Below are 25,556 nucleotides of genomic sequence, written 5' to 3' on the forward strand. Positions count from 1 at the left end.
CCAATGTGAAGGAACCTTGTCTGACATCGCCCTCCACCCCTCTCCTCCTCCTCCTCCCAGGTGCAGCGCACCATAGCCAAGCAGATTCAGATGGTTAAGCAGATTGGAAAGGGCCGCTACGGAGAGGTGTGGATGGGCAAGTGGAGAGGAGAGAGGGTGGCCGTCAAAGTCTTCTTCACCACCGAAGAGGCCAGCTGGTTCAGAGAGACTGAGATTTACCAGACTGTCCTCATGAGACACGAGAACATACTGTGTAAGGAGAGAGAGTGGCTGTGTGAGATACACAATGCATTCGGAAAGTATTCAGACCCCTTGACTTTTTCTAAATACAGCCTTATTATAAAATTAATAATTGTGTTTTTTTTAGCAATATACACAATACCCCATAATGACAAAGCAAAACGTTTTTCATTTTTGCAAAGGTATATAAAAAAACTGAAATATCACATTTATGTAAGTATTCAGACCCTTTACTCAGTACTTTGTTGAAGCATCTTTGGCAGCGATTACAGCATAGTCTTCTTGGGTATGACACTACAAGCTTGGCACACCTGTATTTGGGGAGTTTCTTCCATTCTTCTCTGCAGATCATCTCAAGATCTGTCAGGTTGGATGGGGAGCGTCACTGCACAGGTATTTTCAGGTCTCTCCAAAGATGTTCGATCGGGTTCAAGTCCGGGCTCTGTCTGGGCCACTCAAGGACCTTCAGAGACTTGTCCTACGTTGTCTTGACTATGTGCTTAGGGTCGTTGTCTTGTTGGAAGGTGAACCTTCACCCCAGTCTCAGGTCCTGAGGGCTCTGGTGCAGGTTTTCATCGATGATCTCTCTGTACTTGGCTCCATTCATCTTTCCCTCGATCCTGACTAGTCTTCCAGTCCCTGCCGCTGAAAAACATCCCCACAGCATGATGCTGCCACCACCATGCTTCACCGTAGGGATGGTGCCAGGTTTCCTCCAGACATGATGCTTGGCATTCAGGCAAAATAGTTCAATCTTGATTTCATCAGACCAGAGAATATTGTTTCTCATGATCTGAGAGTTCTTCAGGTGCCTTTTGGAAAACTCCAAGTGGGCTGTCATGTGCCTTTTACTGAGGAGTGGATTCCGTCTGGCCACTCTTCCATAAAGGCCTGATTGGTGGTGTGCTACAGAGATGGTTGTCCTTCTGGAAGGTTCTCCCATCTCCACAGAGGAACTCTGGATCTCTGTCAGTGACAATTGGGTTCTTGGTCACCTCCCTGACCAACTTCTTCCATTTAAGAATGTTGGAGGCCACTGTGTTCTTGGGGAGCTTGTTTTGGTACCCTTCCCCAGATCTGTGCCTCGGCACAATCCTGTCTCGGAGCTCTACGGTCAATTCCTTCGACCTCATGGCTTGGTTTTTGCTCTGACATGCACTGTCAACTGTGGGACCTTATATAGACAGGTGTGGGCCTTTCCAAATCATGTCCAATCAACTGAATTTACCACAGGTACAGTAGACTCCAATCAAGTTGTCAAAACACCTCAAGGATGATCAATAGAAACAGGATGCACCTGAGCTCAATTTTGAGTCTTATAACAAAGGGTCTGAATACTTAGGTAAATAAGTTAGTTCTGTTTTATTTTTAATACATTTGCAAAAATGTATAAAAAACAGTTTTTGCTTTGTCATTATGGGGTATTGTGTGTAGATTGATGATGATCATTTTTTATTTAATCAATTTTAAAATTGGGCTGTAATGTAACAAAATGTGTAAAAGGGGAAGGGGTCTGAAAACTTTCTGAATTCTCTGTAGTGCTATAATGTTCCTCAGTTCCATATCGCTCAACTTCCCCTGTGTCCATCAGGCTTCATAGCGGCTGACATCAAGGGAACAGGCTCGTGGACCCAGCTCTACCTGATCACAGACTACCATGAGGGTGGCTCTCTGTACGACTACCTCAAGTCCACCACGCTGGACACCAAGGCCATGCTACGGCTGGCCTACTCCTCAGTCTCGGGCCTCTGTCACCTCCACACAGAGATCTTTGGTACCCAGGGCAAGCCAGCTATCGCCCACAGAGACCTGAAGAGCAAGAACATCCTGGTGAAGAAGAATGGAGCCTGCTGCATCGCTGACCTGGGCCTGGCCGTCAAATTCATCAGGTAGGGAGGGAGAGTGTTATTGTGTGCGTGCCAGTCGATCGATTGTCCCTCATAATTGATTAATTCCATTCAACCAAACTATTTGCATGAGAGTATCATAGTGTCACAATGGACAACAATAAGTTGAAAAGGTTCATGGAAATACAAATAGGAAAATGAAATTAAAAACGAAACTAACCAAAAAAAACTAATATAACATGGTCTCCCTGTGTTCTTCTCCCTCCATCACTATCTCATCTCATCTAACATCTCTCCCCTGTTTTTCTCTCTCTCCCTCCATCACTATCTCTCATCTCATCTAACAACTCTCCCCTGTTCTTCTCTCTCTCCCTCACCATCTCTCATCTCATCTAACATCTCTCCCCTGTTTTTCTCTCTCTCCCTCCATCACTATCTCTCATCTCATCTAACAACTCTCCCCTGTTTTTCTCCCTCCATCACTATCTCTCATCTCATCTAACATCTCTCCCCTGTTTTTCTCTCTCTCCCTCCATCACTATCTCTCATCTCATCTAACATCTCTCCCCTGTTTTTCTCCCTCCATCACTATCTCTCATCTCATCTAACATCTCTCCCCTGTTTTTCTCTCTCTCCCTCCATCACTATCTCTCATCTCATCTAACAACTCTCCCCTGTTCTTCTCTCCCTCCATCACTATCTCTCATCTCATCTAACATCTCTCCCCTGTTTTTCTCCCTCCATCACTATCTCTCATCTCATCTAACATCTCTCCCCTGTTCTTCTCTCCCTCCATCACTATCTCTCATCTCATCTAACATCTCTCCCCTGTTCTTCTCTCCATCAATCACTATCTATCTCTCTCATCTCATCTAACATCTCTCCCTGTTCTTCTCCCCCTCCATCACTATCTCTCTCATCTAACATCTCTCCCCTGTTCTTCTCTCCCTCCATCACTATCTCTCTCATCTAACAACTCTCCCTGTTCTTCTCTCCCTCCATCAACATCTCATATAACATCTCTCCCCTGTTCTTCTCTCCCTCCATCACTATCGCTCTCATCTCATCTTAAATGTAAATGTAAATCTCTCTCATCTCATATAACATCTCTCCCCTGTTCTTCTCTCCCTCCATCACTATCTCTCATCTCATCTACCATCTCTCCCTCTGTTCTTCTCTCCATCCATCACTATCTCTCTCATCTAACATCTCTCCCCTGTTCTTCTCTCCCTCCATCACCTCCATCATCTCTTCCCTTTTCTTCTCTCCCTCCATCACTATCTCTCTCATCTAACATTGCTCCCCGTTCTTCTCTCCCTCCATCACTATTTCTCTCTCATCTCATCTAACATCTCTCCCCTGTTCTTCTCTCCATCCATCACTATCTCTCTCATCTAACATCTGTTCTTCTCTCCCTCCAACTATCTCTCTCATCTAACATTGCTCCCCGTTCTTCTCTCCCTCCATCACTATTTCTCTCTCATCTCATCTAACATCTCTCCCCTGTTCTTCTCTCCCTCCATCACTATTTCTCTCTCATCTCATCTAACATCTCTCCCCTGTTCTTCTCTCCCTCCATCACTATCTCTCTCATCTAACATCTCTCCCCTGTTCTTCTCTCCCTCCATCACTATCTCTCTCATCTAACATTGCTCCCTGTTCTTCTCTCCCTCCATCACTATTTCTCTCTCATCTCATCTAACATCTCTCCCCTGTTCTTCTCTCCATCAATCACTATCTCTCTCATCTCATCTAACATCTCTCCCCTGTTCTTCTCTCCATCAATCACTATTTCTCTCCATCTCACTAACATCTCTCCCCTGTTCATCTCCATCAATCACTATCTACTCATCTCATTTAACATCTCTCCCCTGTTCTTCTCCCCCTCCATCACTATCTCTCTCATCTAACATCTCTACCCTGTTCTTCTCTCCCTCCATCACTATTTCTCTCTCATCTCATCTAACATCTCTCCCCTGTTCTTCTCTCCCTCCATCACTATTTCTCTCTCATCTCATCTAACATCTCTCCCCTGTTCTTCTCTCCCTCCATCACTATCTCTCTCATCTAACATCTCTCCCCTGTTCTTCTCTCCCTCCATCACTATCTCTCTCATCTAACAACTCTCCCCTGTTCTTCTCTCCCTCCATCACTATCTCTCTCATCTCATATAACATCTCTCCCCTGTTCTTCTCTCCCTCCATCACTATCTCTCTCATCTCATATAACATCTCTCCCCTGTTCTTCTCTCCCTCCATCACTATCTCTCTCATCTAACATCTCTCCCCTGTTCTTCTCTCCCTCCATCACTATCTCTCTCATCTAACATTGCTCCCCGTTCTTCTCTCCCTCCATCACTATTTCTCTCTCATCTCATCTAACATCTCTCCCCTGTTCTTCTCTCCCTCCATCACTATCTCTCTCTCATCTCATCTAACATCTCTCCCCTGTTCTTCTCTCCCTCCATCACTATCTCTCTCATCTAACATCTCTCCCCTGTTCTTCTCTCCCTCCATCACTATCTCTCTCATCTAACATTGCTCCCCGTTCTTCTCTCCCTCCATCACTATCTCTCATCTCATCTAACAACTCTCCCTCTGTTCTTCTCTCCATCCATATTTCTCTCTCTATTTTTCTATCCATCACTATCTCTCTCATCTAATCTAACATGGTTTCCCTCTCTCCCTCCCTCCATCCCTACCTCTTCTTTCTACCATCCCAGTGACACCAACGAGGTGGACATCCCTCCCAACACCAGGGTGGGCACCAAGCGCTACATGCCCCCAGAAGTCCTGGATGAGAGCCTCAACAGGAACCACTTCCAGTCCTACATCATGGCCGACATGTACAGCTTCGGCCTCATCCTCTGGGAGATCGCCAGGCGCTGTGTCTCAGGAGGTACTGTAAACAAGTAGTTTCACCCTAGATGCTGATCTCGTGTCAGTTTAGCATTTTTCCCAATTATGGTTGAGATTAGGATTAAGGAGGGAAAGCTGATCCTAGATCTGTACCTAGGGGAAACTGTCTCAGGAAGTACTGTAGAGCTTTTAGCGAAATTAGATCAGATCTACATTGTGGTATTTATGTGTTCCAGGTATTGTAGAGGAGTACCAGCTACCGTACCATGACCTGGTGCCCTCTGACCCCTCGTATGAGGACATGAGAGAGGTGGTCTGCATCAAGAGGTTACGACCTTCCTTCCCCAACCGTTGGACTAGCGACGAGGTAAGCCAGTCACACATACACAGACACACACAGAGTCACATAAGCATGTAAACACACACACACCAACCACGCACACACACACACACACACATACATGCACACACACTTTAGTTAATCCAAAAACTAGAGCTGACTGTGTTTTGTTGTGCCCCCTACAGTGCCTTAGGCAGATGGGCAAGTTGATGACGGAGTGTTGGGCCCACAACCCGGCCTCTCGCCTCACGGCACTGCGCGTCAAGAAGACCCTGGCCAAGATGTCCGAGTCTCAGGATATTAAACTGTGATGGCCGGGAGGGACACTCCAGGCGTGGGGGAAACACGTCACCACGGACCGACAGCCAGGGCTCTGCTCCGCTCTACCCACAGTCCTCTGCTGCATGGGGGGTCAGGAGGACCAGAAGCCAGCAGTGCATCACAGGGAGCCTCACCCCGGGCCACGGTCACTCAGAGAGAAGGAGATAACCGTCCGTAACCCCTGGAACCCCTTGAACTGTCGCGATGAACTACTTGTTTAGATACTGAATACCTAGGGCAGGTATTGCCTTTTTAAAGCGACCTGCTATGATCATGTTTGGTTGGCTTAGACAAAGAGGACACAAGCCAAGTGGGTTTTATTTGTGCTTTCTGTGAAAGCTGCTCTAGTTTTGGATGATGGGCCAGTGGTGGCCGGAGGAAGAAGGAGGTGGGGAACTGCATGAGGAGGGTGGAGGGTGACCCCTTCAGGCGCATCACAGGATGACAGCAGGAGGAATCAGCTGACAATCTGAAGCCATAATCAAGTGTTGATTTAGATTTTGGGGTGTATTTATTAGTGCAAACTGTAGAAAAACATTTTGCACCACAAAAGTTTTTCAACAAAAACAAGCATTTCTTATTGGACAATTTTAGGTTAGTCCCTCCCCATTTTAGCCAGTTGGATTCTGTTTGGTTCCTAGTGAATACACCCCTGTTGTTGTCCAGTAGTTTACCAAGGTAAACCATGGTGTGTCTGGGGTAAAGGGGAGTTTTTTTCTTCACTATGAGTACATTATAAAGTGTCAAGTACTGATTCACTGTGGCCTCATTTGTAAAAGTAGCTTCATTTTTATGTACGCCACAAATAAAGATATTCAAATGATATCATTTCAAATTCAAATTGTATCGGCAATAAAACATTTAGGTGACAATGTCTTTGGTATTTATCATCTGATTCGACCCTACCAGGGACCCCATGCACATCACACAGGTACTTTAGTCACATGGTTAGTTAAAGGGACAGTTCTCCCTTAAGTCAGAATGTTGACACCGTTTGACCTTAGACCAATAAAAACAACCGATGTATATGAAAACGCCAGAAATATGAAAACAGCAAATATATAAACTTGGTATTTTTTTAATTGATTAGGATCCCCATTAACTGTTGCGATAGTTACTCTTCCTGGGGTCCACATGCAACATGAAATAATACAGAACATTTATAAACAAGAACAGAACTAATCAATGTAAAACGTCACACATATCAGTAAATACACACAAAATATCCAGGTCAAATAAGGGAGAGACGCTGTGTTGCTTTCTGAAACCAGGTTTGCTGTTTGCACATTTTTTAGTTAGCAGACACTCCTATCCAGAGTGTCTGATAGTAGTGAGTGAACACATTTTCATACTTGTTTCATTCTGGTCCCCTGTGGGAATCAAACCCACAACCCTGTGTAACAGTATACTTTTAAACCGTCCCCTCGCCCATACCCGGGCGCGAACCAGGGACCTTCTGCGCACAACGACAATAGTCACCCTCGAAGCATCGTTACCCATCGCTCCACAAAAGCCGCGGCCCTTGCAGAGCACGGGGAACTAGTACTTCAAGGTCTCAGAGCAACCGATTGAAACGCTATTTAGCGCACACCGCTAACTAAGCTAGCCGTTTCACATCCGTTACACCTGGCATTGCAAGCGCCATGCTCTACTAGCGGAGCTACATGACCCGTCTGAGATGTAAGGGAGTTCCATCCAATCATGGCTCTATATAATACTGTAAGTTTTCTTGAATTTGTTCTGAATTTGGGGACAGTGAAAAGACCCCTGGTGGCGTGTCTGGTGGGTTAAGTGTGTGTGTGTGTGTGCTGTGTGTAAGTTGATTATGAAAACAATTTGGAATTTTCAATACTGTTTCTTATAAAAACAAGAAGCGATGCGGTCCAGTCTACTCTACTTTTAGCCAAGAGAGACTGGCATGCATAGTATTGATATAAGCCCTCTGATTACAGTGAAGAGCAAGCCGTGCCGCTCTGTTCGGGGCCAACTGACCACATGACTGTGAAATAATCCAGATAAGATAAAACCTGCAGGACTTGCTTTGTGGAGTGTGGTGTCAACAAAGCAGAGCATCTCTTTATCATGGACAGACCTCCCCATCTTTACAACCATTTCATCTATATGTTTTGACCGTTTACAATCTAAGGTAACGCCAAGTAATTTAGTCTCTTCAACTTGCTTAACAGCCACACTATTCATGATCAGATTCAGCTGAGGTCTAAAACTTAGGGAATTATTTGTACTAAATACAATGCTCTTAGTTTTAGAGATGTTCAGGACTAGTTTATCACTAGCCAGCCATAATAAAACTGACATGCGACTCTTTGTGTAGGTTTGAAGTGACTTGACTAGCTGTGATTGCTGACACAGGGTTGAATCATCAGCATACATGGACACATGCATTGTATCTGGTCAAACACTATTCTTTTCAGAAGTTTGCTAAGAGTCGGCAGCAAGCCGATTGTTCAGTTGTTAGAACCAAAGGGTGCTTTACCATTGTTGTGTAGTGGAATGACTTTGGCTTCCCCCAAGTTTTGAGGACAAACATTTTCATCCAAACTCAGTAGCTTTCCATATATGTTGTCAATACCAAGTGGTTTTTCATTATTGATGGACAAGTGGTCCCTGTAGCTCAGTTGGTAGAGCATGGCGCTTGTAACGCCAGGGTAGTGGGTTCGATTCCCGGGACCACCCATACGTAGAATGTATGCACACATGACTGTAAGTCGCTTTGGATAAAAGCGTCTGATAAATGGCATATATTACTATTACTATATTACAAAACAAATCCACCTCACCCACACTAACTTTACAACAAGATGGCGTCGACAGACATGACAGCTCTGCTTTGCAGTACTTTGGTTTTTTTTGTGTGTTATTTCTTACATTATCAGCCCAGAATGTTTTTGGTGTTATTACATACATCCGGAAATAACTTTAGGATATCTGAGTGGTGGTAACTCACCAGCATTACGAGCAGGAATACGACTTTCCCGAATTGGATCGTCTGGTTTGCTTAATATAAGGGATTTGAAATTATTTATAGTTTTACTTTTGATACTTAAGTATATCTTAAAACAAATACTTTTACTCAATTAGAATTTTACTTGAGTTATTTTCTATTAAGGTATCTTTACTTTTACTCAAGTATGACTGTTGGGTACTTTCTCCACCCCTGCAGCCAGCTGGGAATTTTTATTTATTTTTTATTTTACCTTTATTTAACTAGGCAGGTCAGTTAAGAACAAATTCTTATTTTCAATGATGGCCAAGGAACAGTGGGTTAACTGCCTGTTCAGGGGCAGAACGACAGATTTGTACCTTGTCAGCTCGGGGATTGGAACTTGCAACCTTTCGGTTACTAGTCCAACTCTCTAACCACTAGGCTACCCTGCCGCCCCAATATATAAATAAAGAACTCTCCAGAAGAAGAAAGGCGGTGGTGTATGTTTCATGATTAACTACTCATAATGTAATTGTGATAACATATCCTGGGGCCGCATTTATTGTAGCGGAGGATTTTAACAAAGCAAATTTGAGGAAAGCGCTATCGGAGTTCTATCAACACATTGACTGTAGTACTCGCTCTGTAAAAACATTGGACCACTTCTACAACCCCCTTTCGAAGATGCCTACAAGGCCCTCCTCCGCCCTCCCTTTGGCAAATCAGATCACGACTCCATTTTGCTCCTCCCTTCCTATAGGCAGAAACTCAACCCTGGTCTGACCAATCGGAATCCATGCTTAAAGATTGTTTTGATCACGTGGATTGGGATATGTTCCAGGTAGCCTCTGAGAATAACATTGACGTATAGATGGACACGGTGACTGAGTTCATCAGGAAGTGTATAGGTGATGATGTTCCCACTGTAACTATTAAAACCTACCCAAACCAGAAACCGTGCATAGATGATAGCATTCACGCAGAACTGAAAGTGCGAACCACCTCATTTAACCATAGCAACGTGACTGGGAATATGGTAGAATACAAACAGTGTAGTTTTTCCCTCCGTAAGGCAATCAAACAGGCAAAACGTCAGTACAGAGACAAAGTGGAGTCACAATTCAATGGCTCAGACACGAGACGTATGTGGCAGGGGTTTACCTGGAGTGCAAAATTGCTAACTTCGAGTGTGAGGTCATGTTGGTGAGGTCATGGTGGTGAGGTGGTACACAAACAGGTATGGAGAAATGCTACTGGAGGTAAGAGGGGTACACTGCAACCATACCACAACATGGTTAAAGTAGCAAATGGACAGATTATTATTATTATTTCTCTCAGTCCTGGGTAGCTGGTTCACAGTCATAAACATTGACGGTTTTAATCTGACCTGGGATTTTGTAGTCGCTAGCGACACAGACCAGTGTGCCCTGATCGAGACAAACTTCCTGGTAAAATATGGGTCTGTACTTGATTTGAGAAAGAAAACATGTTGTGTTTTGGGGAAACAGATTCTGTTGATTTTCAGGGGAGGGGCAGGGGGAGTGTGTAAGGGTTTGTGATGAATGACACGATTATCCCCTCCGGAAGTGAAATGTTTATAACTGATAAAGTTGAGGGGACAATGACAAAACTGAGGGTATTCATGAGCTCTGCGTTTTAAGTCACTGATACTGTACAAGTAACCTGTTGGCAGCATTTGGCATTTGCACCTTAGTGAAGGGGAAACTGTCAGTGCATGTGATGAATGTAACTTCCACAATCACAGTTACTGAAAGAGGGCACTGAACTGGGGGTTTTCTCTATCTGGGAGAAGGGTAGTGAAGACACTATCGTTGCTAGCCTACATGATTCTAACCAGCCGCCATACTCTCGCACCACAGTGGGACATAGAACATTTAATGCAAGAGCTGGACATAGATTGCATCTGGGAGCTGTATAGGAAATGGTGGGAAGGTATGTTGGAGTGTTTAGGACTTGGTGAATTTGCCTTGGGCTGCACAAAACTAGTCCAGCATAAGATTGACATAGGGGACACCAGGCCTATCAAACAAGCGTTGAGACGGGTGCCTGTTCATCTGCAAGAAGAGTTTGACAAGCATTTGCAGGACGTGTTTGAAAGGGGAATAGTTAGCCCACCCATCAGTCCATGGCCAGCACCCGTGTTGTTAGTTAGAAAGAAGGACGGCTCAATCAGGTTATGTGCGGATTACAGAAGGTTAAACGAAAAAAAAAAGATGCTTATCCACTTTCTAGGATTGACGAGACCTTGGACTCGCTTGCCGGTGCTCAGTGGTTTTCCACTTTAGACTTAACCAGTGGGTACTGGCAAGTCGAGGTACTGGCAAGTCGAGGTACTGGCAAGTCGAGGTACTGGCAACACCGAGGATCATTGCAAAACCGCTTCAGAGACAAATAGAGGGCTTTTCAAATTCCAGGCCATGGGGTTTAGGTTGACAAATGCACCAAGCATCTTCCAGCGTCTCATGGACCTGGTTTACAGTGAACAACATGCTTGGTGTACTTAGATGACATCATGGTGTTTGGTCGTACATTCAAAGAACATGTGAAGCGTTTAGACAAGGTTTTCAGCAGACTGGAGCAGGCAGGACTTAAGGTCATCTAAGTGCCATTTGTTCAGGTCGCAGGTGAGCTACCTGGGACACATCCTCTCGGCTGAGGGAGGGTCCACTGACCCCATGAAAACAGAGACAGTCAGGTCATGGCCTAGCCCCAAGTTGCTGACAGAAGCAAGAAGCTTTTCTAGGCCTGGCGTCACACTACAGGAGGTTCATAACAGATTTTGCCGCTATGACGGAGCCTTTGTGCAGATTGTGGGAAATGTTTGAGTGGAACGCAGTGTGTCAAGTGGCCTTTAATTAATTCAAGTAAAAACTTACCACATCCTCCACACTGGCCAGACCCAAATTTAGATTTCATAATGGATACTGATGCATGTCGCACAGGCATAGGGGCAGTCCTCTCCCAGAAACATGAGGGTAGAGAGCCAGTCAGGCACTGTCAAAACAGGAGGGGAAGTATTCAGCTACCAAGAAGGAGCTTCTTGATGTGGTAGTGTTTCTTAAACACATCAGACACTTTTTGCTGGAGAGGACATTTCTACTGGGAAATGATCACAGCTCACTGAGGTGGCTGAGTAACTTCAAACAACCTGAGGGACAGTTGACTAGATGGCTAGAGATACTGGATCAGTTTGACTATGGTATTGTCCAGAGGCCAGAGAGACTGCACAGTAATGCAGATGGTGTGTCACGCCGACACACACACACGCACAGAGAGTGTGAACACAGCCGTCTCACAGGAGGCCACTGTCAATCTGAGAGCCATCGTAAACAAGCCTTAGGATGTCACTATTGAGCCTGCAGTTGGAGCTCAAATGAGCCGGGCAGTACCCCAAAATGCAGCTTTCCTTTTGGAAGGACAGGATAGACACCCAATGGTCTCCTAGTTAAAGAAATGACACAAAGAGTGTAAAGCAGAGCTCCCTGTGGAGTTGCAATCAGAGCCAAAGTTCAGGCCTTTCAAACAAGTGTGGGGGTCATTACATGTGAAGAACGGGGTGTTATTCCTTGAGAGTAAAAACTATGAGACAGATGACACCATCTGGAGAGGGGTGGTACCACATGAGCTTGTTCATGAGGTACTTGCCTTCATCCACAATGATAGAACAGGAGGCCATTTAGGAGTAGAAAAACTCACCAGTAAAATCAGAGTAAGATTTTATTGGCCAGGTTAGCAGAGAGCCATAAAGCAGTGGTGTGGCATGCGCTGTGTATAAGTTACAGGGTCCAACCCCCAGACCACCCATGACAAGTTATGTCACAGGCCGCCATTTTGAGCGACAAAATGGGTCCATTTACAGAGATGAGACGAGGTAATTATGGTAGTGGTAGTGTCAGATAACTTTACTAGGTGGTCAGAGGCATATGCCATGCCCAATCAGGAAGCAGTAATAGTGGGCAAGAAACTAGTAGAGGAATTTGTGTTGAACTAGGCATTTCTCTCTCTATGAACAAAATCCAAACCTCTCCATACCACCCACAATCAAATGGTTTAGTGGAAAGAATGAACAGAACTCTGATCAATATGATGTCATTTTTTGTTGATGACAATCAAATAAATTGGGAGGAGATACTCCCATATGTGATGCTGGCATACAGGAGTAGTGTTCACTCTTTGGTGCTCCTGAGTGCCGCAGCTGTCTAAGGCACTGCATCTCAGTGCTAGAGGTGTCACTACAGACCCTGGTTCGATCCCTGGCTGTATCACAATCGGCAGTGAATGGGAGTCCCATAGGGCGGCGTACAATTGGCCCAGCGTCGTCCAAGTTAGGGGAGGGTTTGGCCGGGGTAGGCCGTCATTGCAAAATACGAATTTGTTCCTAACTGACTTGCCTAGTTAAATAAAAGTTATATATATATATATATTCCACGGGGTTCACACCATACATGGTGCGTTTCAGTACTGAAATGACATTACCAGTTCATGTGGTTCTGGAAACATTATGTGTCTCAGTATGTGCAAAAGGTGCAAGGGTATTTAAGCACTGTAAGGGAAGCTGTAAAGAGAAATCACATAAAAGCCACATGTAAACTAGAGAAATACATTGATCTCAAGGTGACACCCCAGAGGTATGAGGAAAATGAATATGTGTGGCTTTGAGACTACCACAGGGGATCACTCAAACTGAGACAGAAATTCAAGTGTCCTTTCAAAACTGAAAAGAAACTGTCAGAGGTGCTGTATGAAGAAATACCGTGTAATGGACCTTATCATGCTTATCATGCTTATCATGTACACTACAACAGGCTCAAACCTTACTTGGGTTTGTTTCAAAGCATGAGGTCACTGGCACGGGACAAGAGACTGAGTTGAGCACTGACTCATTTGTGCCTAGTCAGACATACTACCCCTTCAAGAGAAGGGTGGGGGACATTGTGAGACTGTGGGTTCCAAGGGATGTTAATGTCTCAGTGGAATGGGAACTGGACACTGTCAGGAATGAAAGCTCAGTTGAAGACACAGAGACTCTTACAAAGCAAATGGACGTGAACACTGAGTTGCCCTGTGCACCTGGAAGAGAAAGTGTCTCCTTTGAGACGGGTCTAGCACCTGAGTCAATTACAGCGGAAGATCACATGGGTCAGGGGGGTAGAACCCAAATAAAGTCGGAAGTTTACATACACTTGGGTTGGAGTCATTAAAACTTGTTTTTCAACCACTCCACAAATTTCTTGTTAACAAACTATAACTTTGGAAAGTTGGTTAGGACATCTACTTTGTGCATGACACATGCAATTTTTCCAACAATTGTTTACAGACAGATTATTCCACTTATAATTCACTGTATTACAATTCCAGTGGGTCAGAAGTTTACATACACTAAGTTGCCTGTGCCTTTAAACAGCTTGTAACATTCCAGAAAATTATGTCACGGCTTTAGAAGCTTCTGATAGGCTAATTGACTTCATTTGAGTCAATTGGAAGTGTACATGTTGTGGAGATGCTTTATTTATATTAATATGGGCATTTTGTGTACCTTTCCTGGGTAACTTATCAGAGATAGATAGAATATAAAACAATAATTATATTTTTTTTAAACAAAGCATGACAAAGACATTGTCTAATAGAGTCAGGCACTTGCGAGTGTCAGTTGGTGTATGTGTGTGTTTTGTATTTGTATTAATGATGTATCCCCATTAGTTCTTGCCAAGGCAGCAGCTACTCTTCCTGGGGTTTATTATGGATCCCCATTAGTTCCTGCCAAGGCAGCAGCTACTCTTCCTGGGGTTTATTATGGATCCCCATTAGTTCCTGCCAAGGCAGCAGCTACTCTTCCTGGGGTTTATTATGGATCCCCATTAGTTCCTGCCAAGGCAGCAGCTACTCTTCCTGGGGTTTATTATGGATCCCCATTAGTTCTTGCCAAGGCAGCAGCTACTCTTCCTGGGGTTTATTATGGATCCCCATTAGTTCCTGCCAAGGCAGCAGCTACTCTTCCTGGGGTTTATTATGGATCCCCATTAGTTCCTGCCCAGGCAGCAGCTACTCTTCCTGGGGTTTATTATGGATCCCCATTAGTTCTGCCAAGGCAGCAGCTACTCTTCCTGGGGTTTATTATGGATCCCCATTAGTTCCTGCCCAGGCAGCAGCTACTCTTCCTGGGGTTTATTATGGATCCCCATTAGTTCCTGCCAAGGCAGCAGCTACTCTTCCTGGGGTTTATTATGGATCCCCATTAGTTCCTGCCCAGGCAGCAGCTACTCTTCCTGGGGTTTATTATGGATCCCCATTAGTTCCTGCCAAGGCAGCAGCTACTCTTCCTGGGGTTTATTATGGATCCCCATTAGTTCCTGCCCAGGCAGCAGCTACTCTTCCTGGGGTTTATTATGGGATCCCCACTCTTCCTGGGGTTATTATGGATCCCCCTGCCAAGGCAGCAGCTACTCTTCCTGGGGTTTATTATGGATCCCCATTAGTTCCTGCCAAGGCAGCAGCTACTCTTCCTGGGGTTTATTATGGATCCCCATTAGTTCCTGCCAAGGCAGCAGCTACTCTTCCTGGGGTTTATTATGGATCCCCATTAGTTCCTGCCAAGGCAGCAGCTACTCTTCCTGGGGTTTATTATGGATCCCCATTAGTTCCTGCCCAGGCAGCAGCTACTCTTCCTGGGGTTTATTATGGATCCCCATTAGTTCTTGCCAAGGCAGCATCTACTCTTCCTGGGGTTTATTATGGATCCCCATTAGTTCCTGCCCAGGCAGCAGCTACTCTTCCTGGGGTTTATTATGGATCCCCATTAGTTCCTGCCCAGGCAGCAGCTACTCTTCCTGGGGTTTATTATGGATCCCCATTAGTTCCTGCCAAGGCAGCAGCTACTCTTCCTGGGGTTTATTATGGATCCACATTGGGGTTCCTGCCAAGGCAGCAGCTACTCTTCCTGGGGTTTATTATGGATCCCCATTAGTTCCTGCCAAGGCAGCAGCTACTCTTCCTGGGGTTTATTATGGATCCCCATTAGTTCCTGCCAAGGCAGCAGCTACTCTTCCTGGGGTTTATTATGGATCCCCATTAGTTCCTGCCAAGGCAGCAGCTATTCTTCCTGGGGTTTATTATGGATCCCCATTAGTTCCTGCCAAGGCAGCAGCTACTCTTCCTGGGGTTTATTATGGATCCCCATTAGTTCCTGCCAAGGCAGCAGCTACTCTTCCTGGGGTATATTATGGATCCCCATTAGTTCCTGCCAAGGCAGCAGCTACTCTTCCTGGGGTTTATTATGGATCCCCATTAGTTCCTGCCAAGGCAGCAGATACTCTTCCTGGGGTTTATTATGGATCCCCATTAGTTCCTGCCAAGGCAGCAGCTATTCTTCCTGGAGTTCATTATGGATCCCCATTAGTTCCTGCCAAGGCAGCAGCTACTCTTCCTGGGGTTTATTATGGATCCCCATTAGTTCCTGCCAAGGCAGCAGATACTCTTCCTGGGGTTCATTATGGATCCCCATTAGTTCCTGCCAAGGCAGCAGCTATTCTTCCTGGGGTTTATTATGGATCCCCATTAGTTCCTGCCAAGGCAGCAGCTACTCTTCCTGGGGTTTATTATGGATCCCCATTAGTTCCTGCCAAGGCAGCAGATACTCTTCCTGGGGTTCATTATGGATCCCCATTAGTTCCTGCCAAGGCAGCAGATACTCTTCCTGGGGTTTATTATGGATCCCCATTAGTTCCTGCCAAGGCAGCAGCTACTCTTCCTGTGGTTTATTATGGATCCCCATTAGTTCCTGCCAAGGCAGCAGCTACTCTTCCTGTGGTTTATTATGGATCCCCATTAGTTCCTGCCAAGGCAGCAGCTACTCTTCCTGGGGTTTATTATGGATCCCCATTAGTTCCTGCCAAGGCAGCAGCTACTCTTCCTGTGGTTTATTATGGATCCCCATTAGTTCCTGCCAAGGCAGCAGCTACTCTTCCTGGGGTTTATTATGGATCCCCATTAGTTCCTGCCAAGGCAGCAGCTACTCTTCCTGTGGTTTATTATGGATCCCCATTAGTTCCTGCCAAGGCAGCAGCTATTCTTTCTGGGGTCCAAATACATTAAATCACATCACACAAAAAAGATAAAACAGTACATCATATAACCATTAAAAACTTTGTGGATGGAGCCTCCCGAGTGACGCAGCGGTCTAAGACACTGCATCGTAGCAGCGAACTGTGTTGCTACAGATGCTGATTTGAGACCCGTGCCGGCCGCGACCAGGAGACCCATGAGGCGATGCACAATTGACCAAGTGTCGCCTGAGTTAGGGGAGGGTTTGGCCGGCAGGGATGTCCTTGTCCCATCGCGCTGTAGTGACTCCTTTGGCAGGTCAGGCACATGCACACTGACACGGTCACCAGGTGTATGGTGTTTCCTTTGACACAAAATGTTTTTTTGTGGATGAGTATAATTTATATGTATAAAATGTAACTTAATAATATTTAAAATGACTAAATCAGTTAATTTTGTATACATTTATTTAAATTTGCATCGGGCCGCTTCTAGGGGGATTCTGGTAAGATGCTGGCAAAGTCGGCTGAATTCCGATTGATGGAAATGGCCTTGATGTATTTGGGCCAATTCTGGGCAGTCCTTCATTTTGATTCCGGGCCAAGTCCGACACTGATTCAATCAGTTCCGGCCCCCCCATTTTGTCGGTAATCTACAATAACCCCTCTATTATTCAAAGGTACATCTCAGGTACTGTCATTGTAGTAGAGTTAGACATGGAGAACAGGTTGTTGTGGTTGAATTGTGCACAGAATGAGTGCCTGCCCTGCTTTTCCTCAGTGCTCTGTGCCTTATTAGGCCTGTGCCATTTTAGGCCTGTGCCTTTTTAGGCCTGTGCCTTTTTAGGCCTGTGCCTTTTTAGGCCTTAGCCTTATTAGGCCTGTAAAGAGATATAATAATAATAATAATATATGCCATTTAGCAGACACTTTTATCCAAAGCGACTTACAGTCATGTGTGCATACATTCTACGTATGGGTGGTCCCGGGAATCGAACCCACTACCCTGGCGTTACAAGCGCCATGCTCTACCAACTGAGCTACAGAAGGATATGTTGATGAGACAGAGACTAACCAATGTGCTAGGCGTAACACTCCCCAATAAAACAATTCCAAACTCCTGATGCCTTAACTACAGTTGTGGCTGATTTTCTGATGCATATTCAAGTTAAAAGCGAGACGTGTGCAGAGTTCATATTCACATTGTAATATGTTACTGAACACCGGGCAATTTGGCTTACTTCAAGACGTGTTTGGCCTTATTTACATTACATTTAAGTCATTTAGCAGACGCTCTTATCCAGAGCGACTTACAAATTGGTGCATTCACCTTATGACATCCAGTGGAACAGCCACTTTACAATAGTGCATCTAAATCTTTTAGGGGGGGTGAGAAGGATTACTTATCCTATCCTAGGTATTCCTTAAAGAGGTGGGGTTTCAGGTGTCTCCGGAAGGTGGTGATTGACTCCGCTGTCCTGGCGTCGTGAGGGAGTTTGTTCCACCATTGGGGGGCCAGAGCAGCGAACAGTTTTGACTGGGCTGAGCGGGAACTGTACTTCCCCAGTGGTAGGGAGGCGAGCAGGCCTTATGTAGGACTGACTCTAGCTCTGGTCCATGGCGTTAGGTCCAGGGCACATTCCTCCACTAATAATATTATTGGACCAGAGCTAGACAAGCTCATGCATTAACATAAGACCACATCAGTACTCATTTTCAGCGTTGCTTATAAATATAATTTATTAACAGTCTTAAAAATTCTTTCTTACACTTTGTACAGAAAGTGAGGAGATGCATTTTGGGAGAGACAGCGGCGGCGTCATGAAGCCAGACTAGAGTGGACGACAACCTCACTACACGAGCACAAATTATATCATTAATCATTTTTAATCAGATAATAAAATAAAATGCACTTACTAGCACAGCTCTATTAATATCATTTGTTTGTAAAGGATGCCAAGTTTGCATAGTAGACACAGCTTTTACCAAAAACAAAATAAACCAAACTGGTAAACATACAAACTAGTATCTAACTGTACTGCTCTTTTTATATACTGTACTGAAACAGCCATGTATTTGACAGTGGTATTCTGTACATCATAAAACATTTACATACTTTGATATCTTCTAACGCAGGCTGTCACATTAACATCCCTGTGTTGTATATTTCACTTTGTTGGTCAACATGCACTCTTTTCTTTCTTCATGAAAAAATATCCCTTTTGAATCCTTTCAGCATTCACCCTGTTAACACGTTGTGGCCATATGTGGCAACGTGGACATTTTCAAACAGGCTGCAAGTGTGAGCGCTTTTCAAACTATGATCCTCTGCGTCCCTGTAGTCCACGTATTCACGGTTCAGTTTGTTATTGGCTTCTATTTTACCTTCCTGAAAACTTTGTCTACGCTATTAGTTGAGCAGGTTCCCCACATCTACACAAACAGCTTAATGTGCAGCTTTGTTTTCCATTCTAAAGTGTTGTTTTGAGCCCCACATTATGACCGTGAAGAAATGCACACTGTAAGTATCGTAATACGATGTGGGACAGACTAGTATCGAACACCTATACTGATATTGAAAGTTTTATGTAGTCATTGCATGTATTTGATCCTATAGCCTGGTCCTCAGATCTTTGTACGCTATCAAATCAACTCATTGTCATGCCAAACTAGTTATTCTATGGTAAAGATTTTTATTTTCTTTGAAACCAAAATCAAACTCCTCTTTTGAATGACATCAAGTGAGATAATGAAGGACAGAATGTAGAAAATAGCTAGTCAAATAGCCGTTGCCATTATTCAACTATGTACCTGTATAAGTTGGGAAAATAAGGCAGTCCAACTTAATGCAACTGAGGCTTTTATGTCCACAATTCATTGCATCTTTTCTCCATATTACCGTATTGGCCTCTCCGCTCTGGTCTCAGATCAGTTTGATATGGTGTAACTCAAGAGCAGAAACAGGCAGTCCCACCCGCTCCAGGGTGACGTTTCCTCTAGGTACAGCTTTGACTCCTCCAATCATAACCTTAACCATTAGCCGGGGAAATGCAAAACTGACCCAAGATCAGCGTCTAGGGGGTAACTTCACCGTACTCCAGTCCCCACCCACACCCACTTTATTCTCTATCAGTAAGACCCAGATATGCTTGACCTCAATAATTCTCTGCACATTTATCCCCAACAAAAGCGGCCAGTGCTCAAATGCACATTTGTTCTGCAAAATAGGCCACTTCGAACAACGAAGCTAATGTGTTAGCTAGCCCCCTCCCTACAGTTCACAGCTCAAACTGAAAATAAATCACAATACAAATGAATAATGATTAACAATAAAGCAATAGTATAATGCCATTAGAATGTACTTGTTATTCATGTATTTACACGGTTCAGACACGATTATAAGATAGATGTTGTTATTTTTCCAAAGGCCACAGGATGGCGCTAGAGATCAACAAAACCACAACGAAACAAATTAGACAAAAGGGTAGCAAGACATAAGAGTTTCTTCACCACACCTTGAATCCTGAAATTAAAATCATGATTAAACATATTTAGGGAAATCAACACAAGCTAAATGTAATCAACAGAACCAATGTATGGGTAGTATTGGTGGTGCGGATCAAATGGACTGCATTCGGTTCTCCATATCGCATAACTACATTATTCCAAGGACTCCACTTCAATACTTGTCCCTTTTCGCTTCCTGTCTGTCTCCCTATTCTGACTGAGCGACAGTCACTGAGTAGCCTACATACGTTAGTAAAGTCGTCTGAAGTAGGAAATCATCCACATATATGGACAGCAGAATAGACCGTTTCCTAGGAAACTGTGTAAAGAAAAGCAGACTGTACCAAGGAACGCACAGCCAGGGATAACAATGGGATCTCCAGGATTTGTTTTCTTTCTGTTGTCCCCCAATACAAAATAATCACAGCAAAGAGAACGACTCGGATCACACATCAACAACAAGGTCTTTTTGCTCACTAATTTCTCCCACCCACACGTGTTTTTTTTTGTCCTGCCCATTGCCATGGGTGACAGTCAAGACATTGTCTGTCTGTGCGTTGGTCTGTTTGTGTCCGTCGGTGTCTGTGACTCAGACACACTCAGATGGACCCTGGTCCGGTCCTCGGGCGTCAGTGCTCCGTCGTCATGGGACCAGGCTGTCGTGGCGACCCATCTCCTCCAGCACGGCGGCCAGTCTGTTGAGGTTCCCGTCTGGGAAGTGTTGGGCCTCCCACAGGTCCAAGATCACCCCTGTGGGACTGGACTTGGTGGCAAAATAGTTCAGATACCTGAGAGACAACAAGAGACACCTTTGTGGTAAAAAAACAGGGTCGCGTTCATGTCCAACACCATAATGCAGCCATCTTTAGAGCAGTTCTCTCTCCACCCCTCTGCTTAAGGATGAGGCTGCTCCTGTTTAGACGTTAACTAACTTAAGGATGAAGATGTTCCTGCTTAGACGTGAAATAAATTCAGGATGAGGCTGCTCCTGCTTAGACGTTAACTAACTTAAGGATGAAGATGTTCCTGCTTAGATGTGAACTAATTTAAGGATGAGGATGCTCCTACTTTGATGTGAACTAAATGAATGATGAGGAGGAGGATGCTTAGATGTGAAATAAATTCAGGATGAGGCTGCTCCTGCTTAGATGTGAACTAACTTAAGGATGAGGCTGCTCCTGCTTAGATGTGAACTAACTTAAGGATGAGGCTGCTCCTGCTTAGACGTGACTAACTTGATGAGGCTGCTCCTGCTTAGATGTGAACTAACTTAAGGATGAGGAGGAGGTTGCTTAAATGTGAACAAACTTAAGCAGCCTCTGCCTTCCCCCCCAGTGCACAGTCAGAGAGGAGGGGGGAGAGGCTTGCCTTTAGGACCCCGCTTCTGCCTGCTCTCCCTTCCTCCCTCCCTTCCTCATCTTCTGTTGCTCGCTTGTCTCACTCTCTCCATCCACTTGTGTGTTAGCTGTCTTAATCTAAAAATGTATCTTGATGATAAACATGGGTCTATGTCTGATGTCTTGCTAACCATTGCTTCTTATTGGATTAGCCCACTCGAGGACAGTCATAGCTTGCCTACATAGGCAAGGGTCACCACAATTATGGATGATGTAGGTGGTGAGGATGTGACATTGTGTATTTATAAGGTGGTGTGCAAGGGTGTAGGGTGCAGTTGCCCCTATACACTGATCTTGGGTCAGTTTTGCATTTCACCCAATAAAGGTTACGGTTAGGATTGGGGGATGGGAAGCTTTATGTATGTACAGTGCCTTCAGAAAGTATTCATACCCCTTGACATATTCCACATTTTGTTGTTGTACAGCCTGAATTGAAATGTATTGAAAATGAAATCCAGAAATATATCATTTACATAAATATCCACACCCCTGAGTCAATACATGTTAGAATCACCTGAAATTACAGCTGTGAGTCGTTGTCTTTATTAAGATCGTTGCACACCTAGATTGTACAATATTTGCATATCATAATGTTTTTATTTCTTCAAGCTCTGTCTAGTTGTTAATCATTTTTTTGAACAGACATTTTCAAGTCGTGCCAAAGATTTTCAATCCGATTTAAGTCAAAACTCTAACTACGCCACTCATTCAACGTTGTCTTGGTAAACAACTCCGGTGTACATTTAGCCTTGGTTATTGTCCTGATGAAAGGTGAATTTGTCTCCCAGTATCTGTTGGAAAGCAGATTGAACCAGGTTTCCCTCTAGGATTTTGCCTGTACTTAGCTCTATTCCGTTTCTTTTCATCCTAAAAAAACTCCCTAGTCATTGCCGATAACAAGCATACCCATAACATGATGCAGTCACCACCACACTTGAAAATATGAAGAGTGGTACTCAGTGATGTGTTGTGTTGGCTTTGATCCAAACATAACACTTTGTATTCAGGACATAAAGTTAATTTCTTTGCAATTTTACTTTAGTGCCTTTTAATGTAAACAGGATGCATGTTTTGGAATATTTGTATTCTATCCAGGCTTCCTTCTTTTCACTCTGTCATTTAGGTTAGTATTGTGGAGTAACAACTGATGATGGATCAACAACATTGTATTCTCCTGTGTCTTTGTAGTGACTGGGTGTATTGATACACCATCCATAGTGTAATTAATAAATACACCATGCTCAAATGGATATTCAATGTCTGCTTTCTTTATTGTTACCCATCTACCAATAGGTGCCGTTCTTTGCGAGGCTTTCAACCCTGTTTGTGGTTGAATCTGTGTTTGAAATTCACTGCTAGACTGAGGGACCTTGCAGATAAGTGTATGTGTGTAGTACATAGATGAGATAGTCATTCAAAAACCAAGTTAAACACGATTATTGCACAAAGAGTGAGTCTATGCAACTTATGTGACTTTTAAGCAAATGTTTACTCCTGAACTTATTTAGGTTTGCCATAACAAAGGGGTTGAATATTTATCGACTCAAGACATTTCAGCTTTTAATTTTGAATTAATTTGTAAAAATTTTGAAGAACATAATTCCACGTTGACAATATGGGGTAGAGTAGGCCAGTGACAACATCTCAGTTTAATCCATTTTAAATTCAGGCTGCAACACAACAAAATGTGGAATAAGTCACGGGTGTGAATACTTCCTGAAGGCGCTGTATGTGCTGGGGTGTTCCCTCTGACCTGTCCAGGTTGAGTTTGTGGGCCAGCATCCTCCAGTCATTGGATCCTCTGGTCTGGGGCGCGTCAAGGCTGCCACAGAGCTTCTGTCTGATGGAGAGAGGGATACGGAAGGCGTTGAGCCCCACCAGGGTGGTGATGTTGCTAGCCGGGTCCATGAGAGACGTGTCGATGTTCTGGGTATCCTGAGATGGAGAACAGACAGATAGACAAACAAAGAGTGTTAGCTGTGTGATGACAGGGCTGGGGGCATGGGGGTCTTCTATGCTTTTGGGGACCTAATATCCCCCAAAGTCCTCACAAGGATAGGTAAACAACATGTCCCCATGAAGATGAAGGTTATTTTAAGCTTAGGGGTTAGGTTTAGGTTTGCAATTAGGGTTTACTGGTTATCTTTAGGGTTAGGAGTTAGGTTTAAGGTTTAGTGTTACATGTTAAGGTTAGGTTAAGGTGATTGGGTTAGGTTTAGGGAAAATAGGATTTTGAATGGAAATACATTTTAGGTCGTCATGAGGATAGAAGAACAAAACGACTGCTTGTGTTTTAAGTTTACATCACTTTAGCAGACGCTCTTATCCAGAGAGACTTACAGTAGTGAGTGCAGACATTTTCCTTTAGTAGTCCCCCAGCAGGAATCAAACCCACAACCCTGGCATTGCAAGCACCATGCACTACCAACTGAGCCACAATGGACCACATTGTAACACTTCTCGTTGGTGGAAGGAGAGGAGGACCGAAATGCAGCGTGGTAAGTGTTCGTCATGTTTTAATTGAACAAACTGAACACTACACAAAATAACAACGAAGAGAAAACGAAACATTTCTGCCAGGTGAACAGACACGAAACAGAAATTAAACACCCACAACCAAAATGGGGAAAACAGGCTACCTAAGTATGATTCTCAATCAGAGACAACGAACGACACCTGCCACTGATTGAGAACCATACTAGGCCAAACACATAGAAATATAGCAACCTAGAAAAAAGAACATAGACTACCCACCCCAACTCACGCCCTGACCAACCTAACACAAAGACATAAAAAAGGAACTAAGGTCAGAACGTGACACACATGGTATATATCATCCAATGAAATGCAGGTTTCCACTCGACAATTAAATATAGGGGAAATAAAAAAAAATAAAAAAATAAAATGCAACAACAATAAGAAATTAAAGCTGCAAGCAGTGTTGCTGGGGTTCAGTTGTGTGCCAACTGTGAAACCATCAGGACAAATGGGTGACACTGCCCTAGGATGAATTACAGTACTTCTTACTAAGCTTGCTCATCATATTATTTGTATTTTGGACCATTTTCCAATGACGTTGACTACGTTAAAAGTCTTCTCCAGAACTGCTGAACCAGATTTGGTACACTATATATACAAAAGTATGTGAACACCCCTAAAATTAGTTCAAATTAGTGGATTCGGCAATTTCAGCCACACCCATTGCTGACGGGTATAAAGAAACGTGCACACAGCGATGCAATCTCCATAGACAAACATTGGCAGTAGAATGGCCTTACTGAATAACTCCGTGACTTTCAACATGGCACAGTCATAGGATGCCACCTTTCAAACAAGCCAGTTCGTCAAATTTCTGCACCTGCAAAAACTGGAAGTGCTGTTATTGTGAAGTGGAAACGTCTAGGAGCAACAACGGTAGGCCACACAAGCTCGCAGAACGAGCCCTCGGTTGCTTCACTCACTACAGAGTTCCAAACTGTGTCTGGAAGCAGCATCAGCACAATAACTGTTTGTCGGGAGCTTCTTGAAATGGGTTTCCATGGCCCGAGCAGCCACACACAAGCCTAAGATCACCATGTGCAATGCCAAGCTCCGGCTGGAGTGATGTAAAGCTCACCGCCATTGGACTCTGTAGCAGTGGAAATGCGTTCTCCAGAGTGATGAATCGCGCTTTACCGTCTGGCATTCCAATGGAAGAATCTGGGTTTGTCGGATGCCAGGAGAACGCTACCTACCCGAATACATGGTGCTGACTGTAAAGTTTGGTGGTGGAGGAATAATGGTCTGGGACAGTTTTTCATGGTTTGGCTAGGCCCCTTAGTTCAAGTGAAGGGAAATCTTAACGCTACAGCCTACAATGACATTCTAAATGATTCTGTACTTCCAACTTTGTGGCAACAGTTTGGGGAAGGCCCTTTCCTGTTTCAGCATGCCAATGCCCCGTGCACAAAGCGAGGTCCATACAGAATGGTTTATGTGGAAGAACTTGACTGGCCTGCACAGAGCCCTGACCTCAACCCCATCGAACACCTTTGGAATTAAT

At 44.3% G+C, this 25,556-nt stretch overlaps 2 protein-coding genes and 1 long non-coding RNA gene across 17 annotated transcripts in view; 1 reads left to right on the forward strand and 2 right to left on the reverse strand.

Annotated features, from left to right (window-relative positions):
- The window catches only part of bmpr1ba (bone morphogenetic protein receptor, type IBa), a 189,619-nt gene extending 183,139 nt beyond the window's left edge, over positions 1-6,480 (forward strand). For all 15 annotated transcript variants that reach the window (XM_052461091.1, XM_052461083.1, XM_052461086.1 and 12 more), the window contains 5 exons: positions 61-253; positions 1,832-2,129; positions 4,810-4,985; positions 5,182-5,312; positions 5,471-6,480. In XM_052461091.1, coding sequence (XP_052317051.1) covers positions 61-253; positions 1,832-2,129; positions 4,810-4,985; positions 5,182-5,312; positions 5,471-5,596 — 924 coding nt within the window. In that variant the 3' untranslated portion in view covers positions 5,597-6,480. The remainder of the gene's footprint in view (positions 1-60; positions 254-1,831; positions 2,130-4,809; positions 4,986-5,181; positions 5,313-5,470) is intronic.
- Positions 3,161-4,802, reverse strand: LOC127907202 (uncharacterized). Its single transcript, XR_008063711.1, has 3 exons — positions 3,936-4,802; positions 3,510-3,834; positions 3,161-3,326 (listed from the first exon to the last, which is right to left on the reverse strand). It is a non-coding gene; the product is annotated as an uncharacterized LOC127907202 (long non-coding RNA).
- An 11,849-nt stretch (positions 6,481-18,329) lies between the features above and the next one.
- Positions 18,330-25,556, reverse strand: part of unc5ca (unc-5 netrin receptor Ca) — a 344,115-nt gene continuing 336,888 nt past the window's right edge. The window contains exons 16-17 of the mRNA XM_052461104.1: positions 23,268-23,449; positions 18,330-20,905 (exon numbers count right to left, since the gene is read on the reverse strand). Of these exons, the coding sequence (XP_052317064.1) occupies positions 20,761-20,905; positions 23,268-23,449 (327 nt within the window). The 3' untranslated portion in view covers positions 18,330-20,760. The remainder of the gene's footprint in view (positions 20,906-23,267; positions 23,450-25,556) is intronic.

The sequence above is a fragment of the Oncorhynchus keta genome, chromosome 14 (genome assembly GCF_023373465.1).
Source record: "Oncorhynchus keta strain PuntledgeMale-10-30-2019 chromosome 14, Oket_V2, whole genome shotgun sequence".
Lineage (NCBI taxonomy): Eukaryota > Metazoa > Chordata > Actinopteri > Salmoniformes > Salmonidae > Oncorhynchus > Oncorhynchus keta.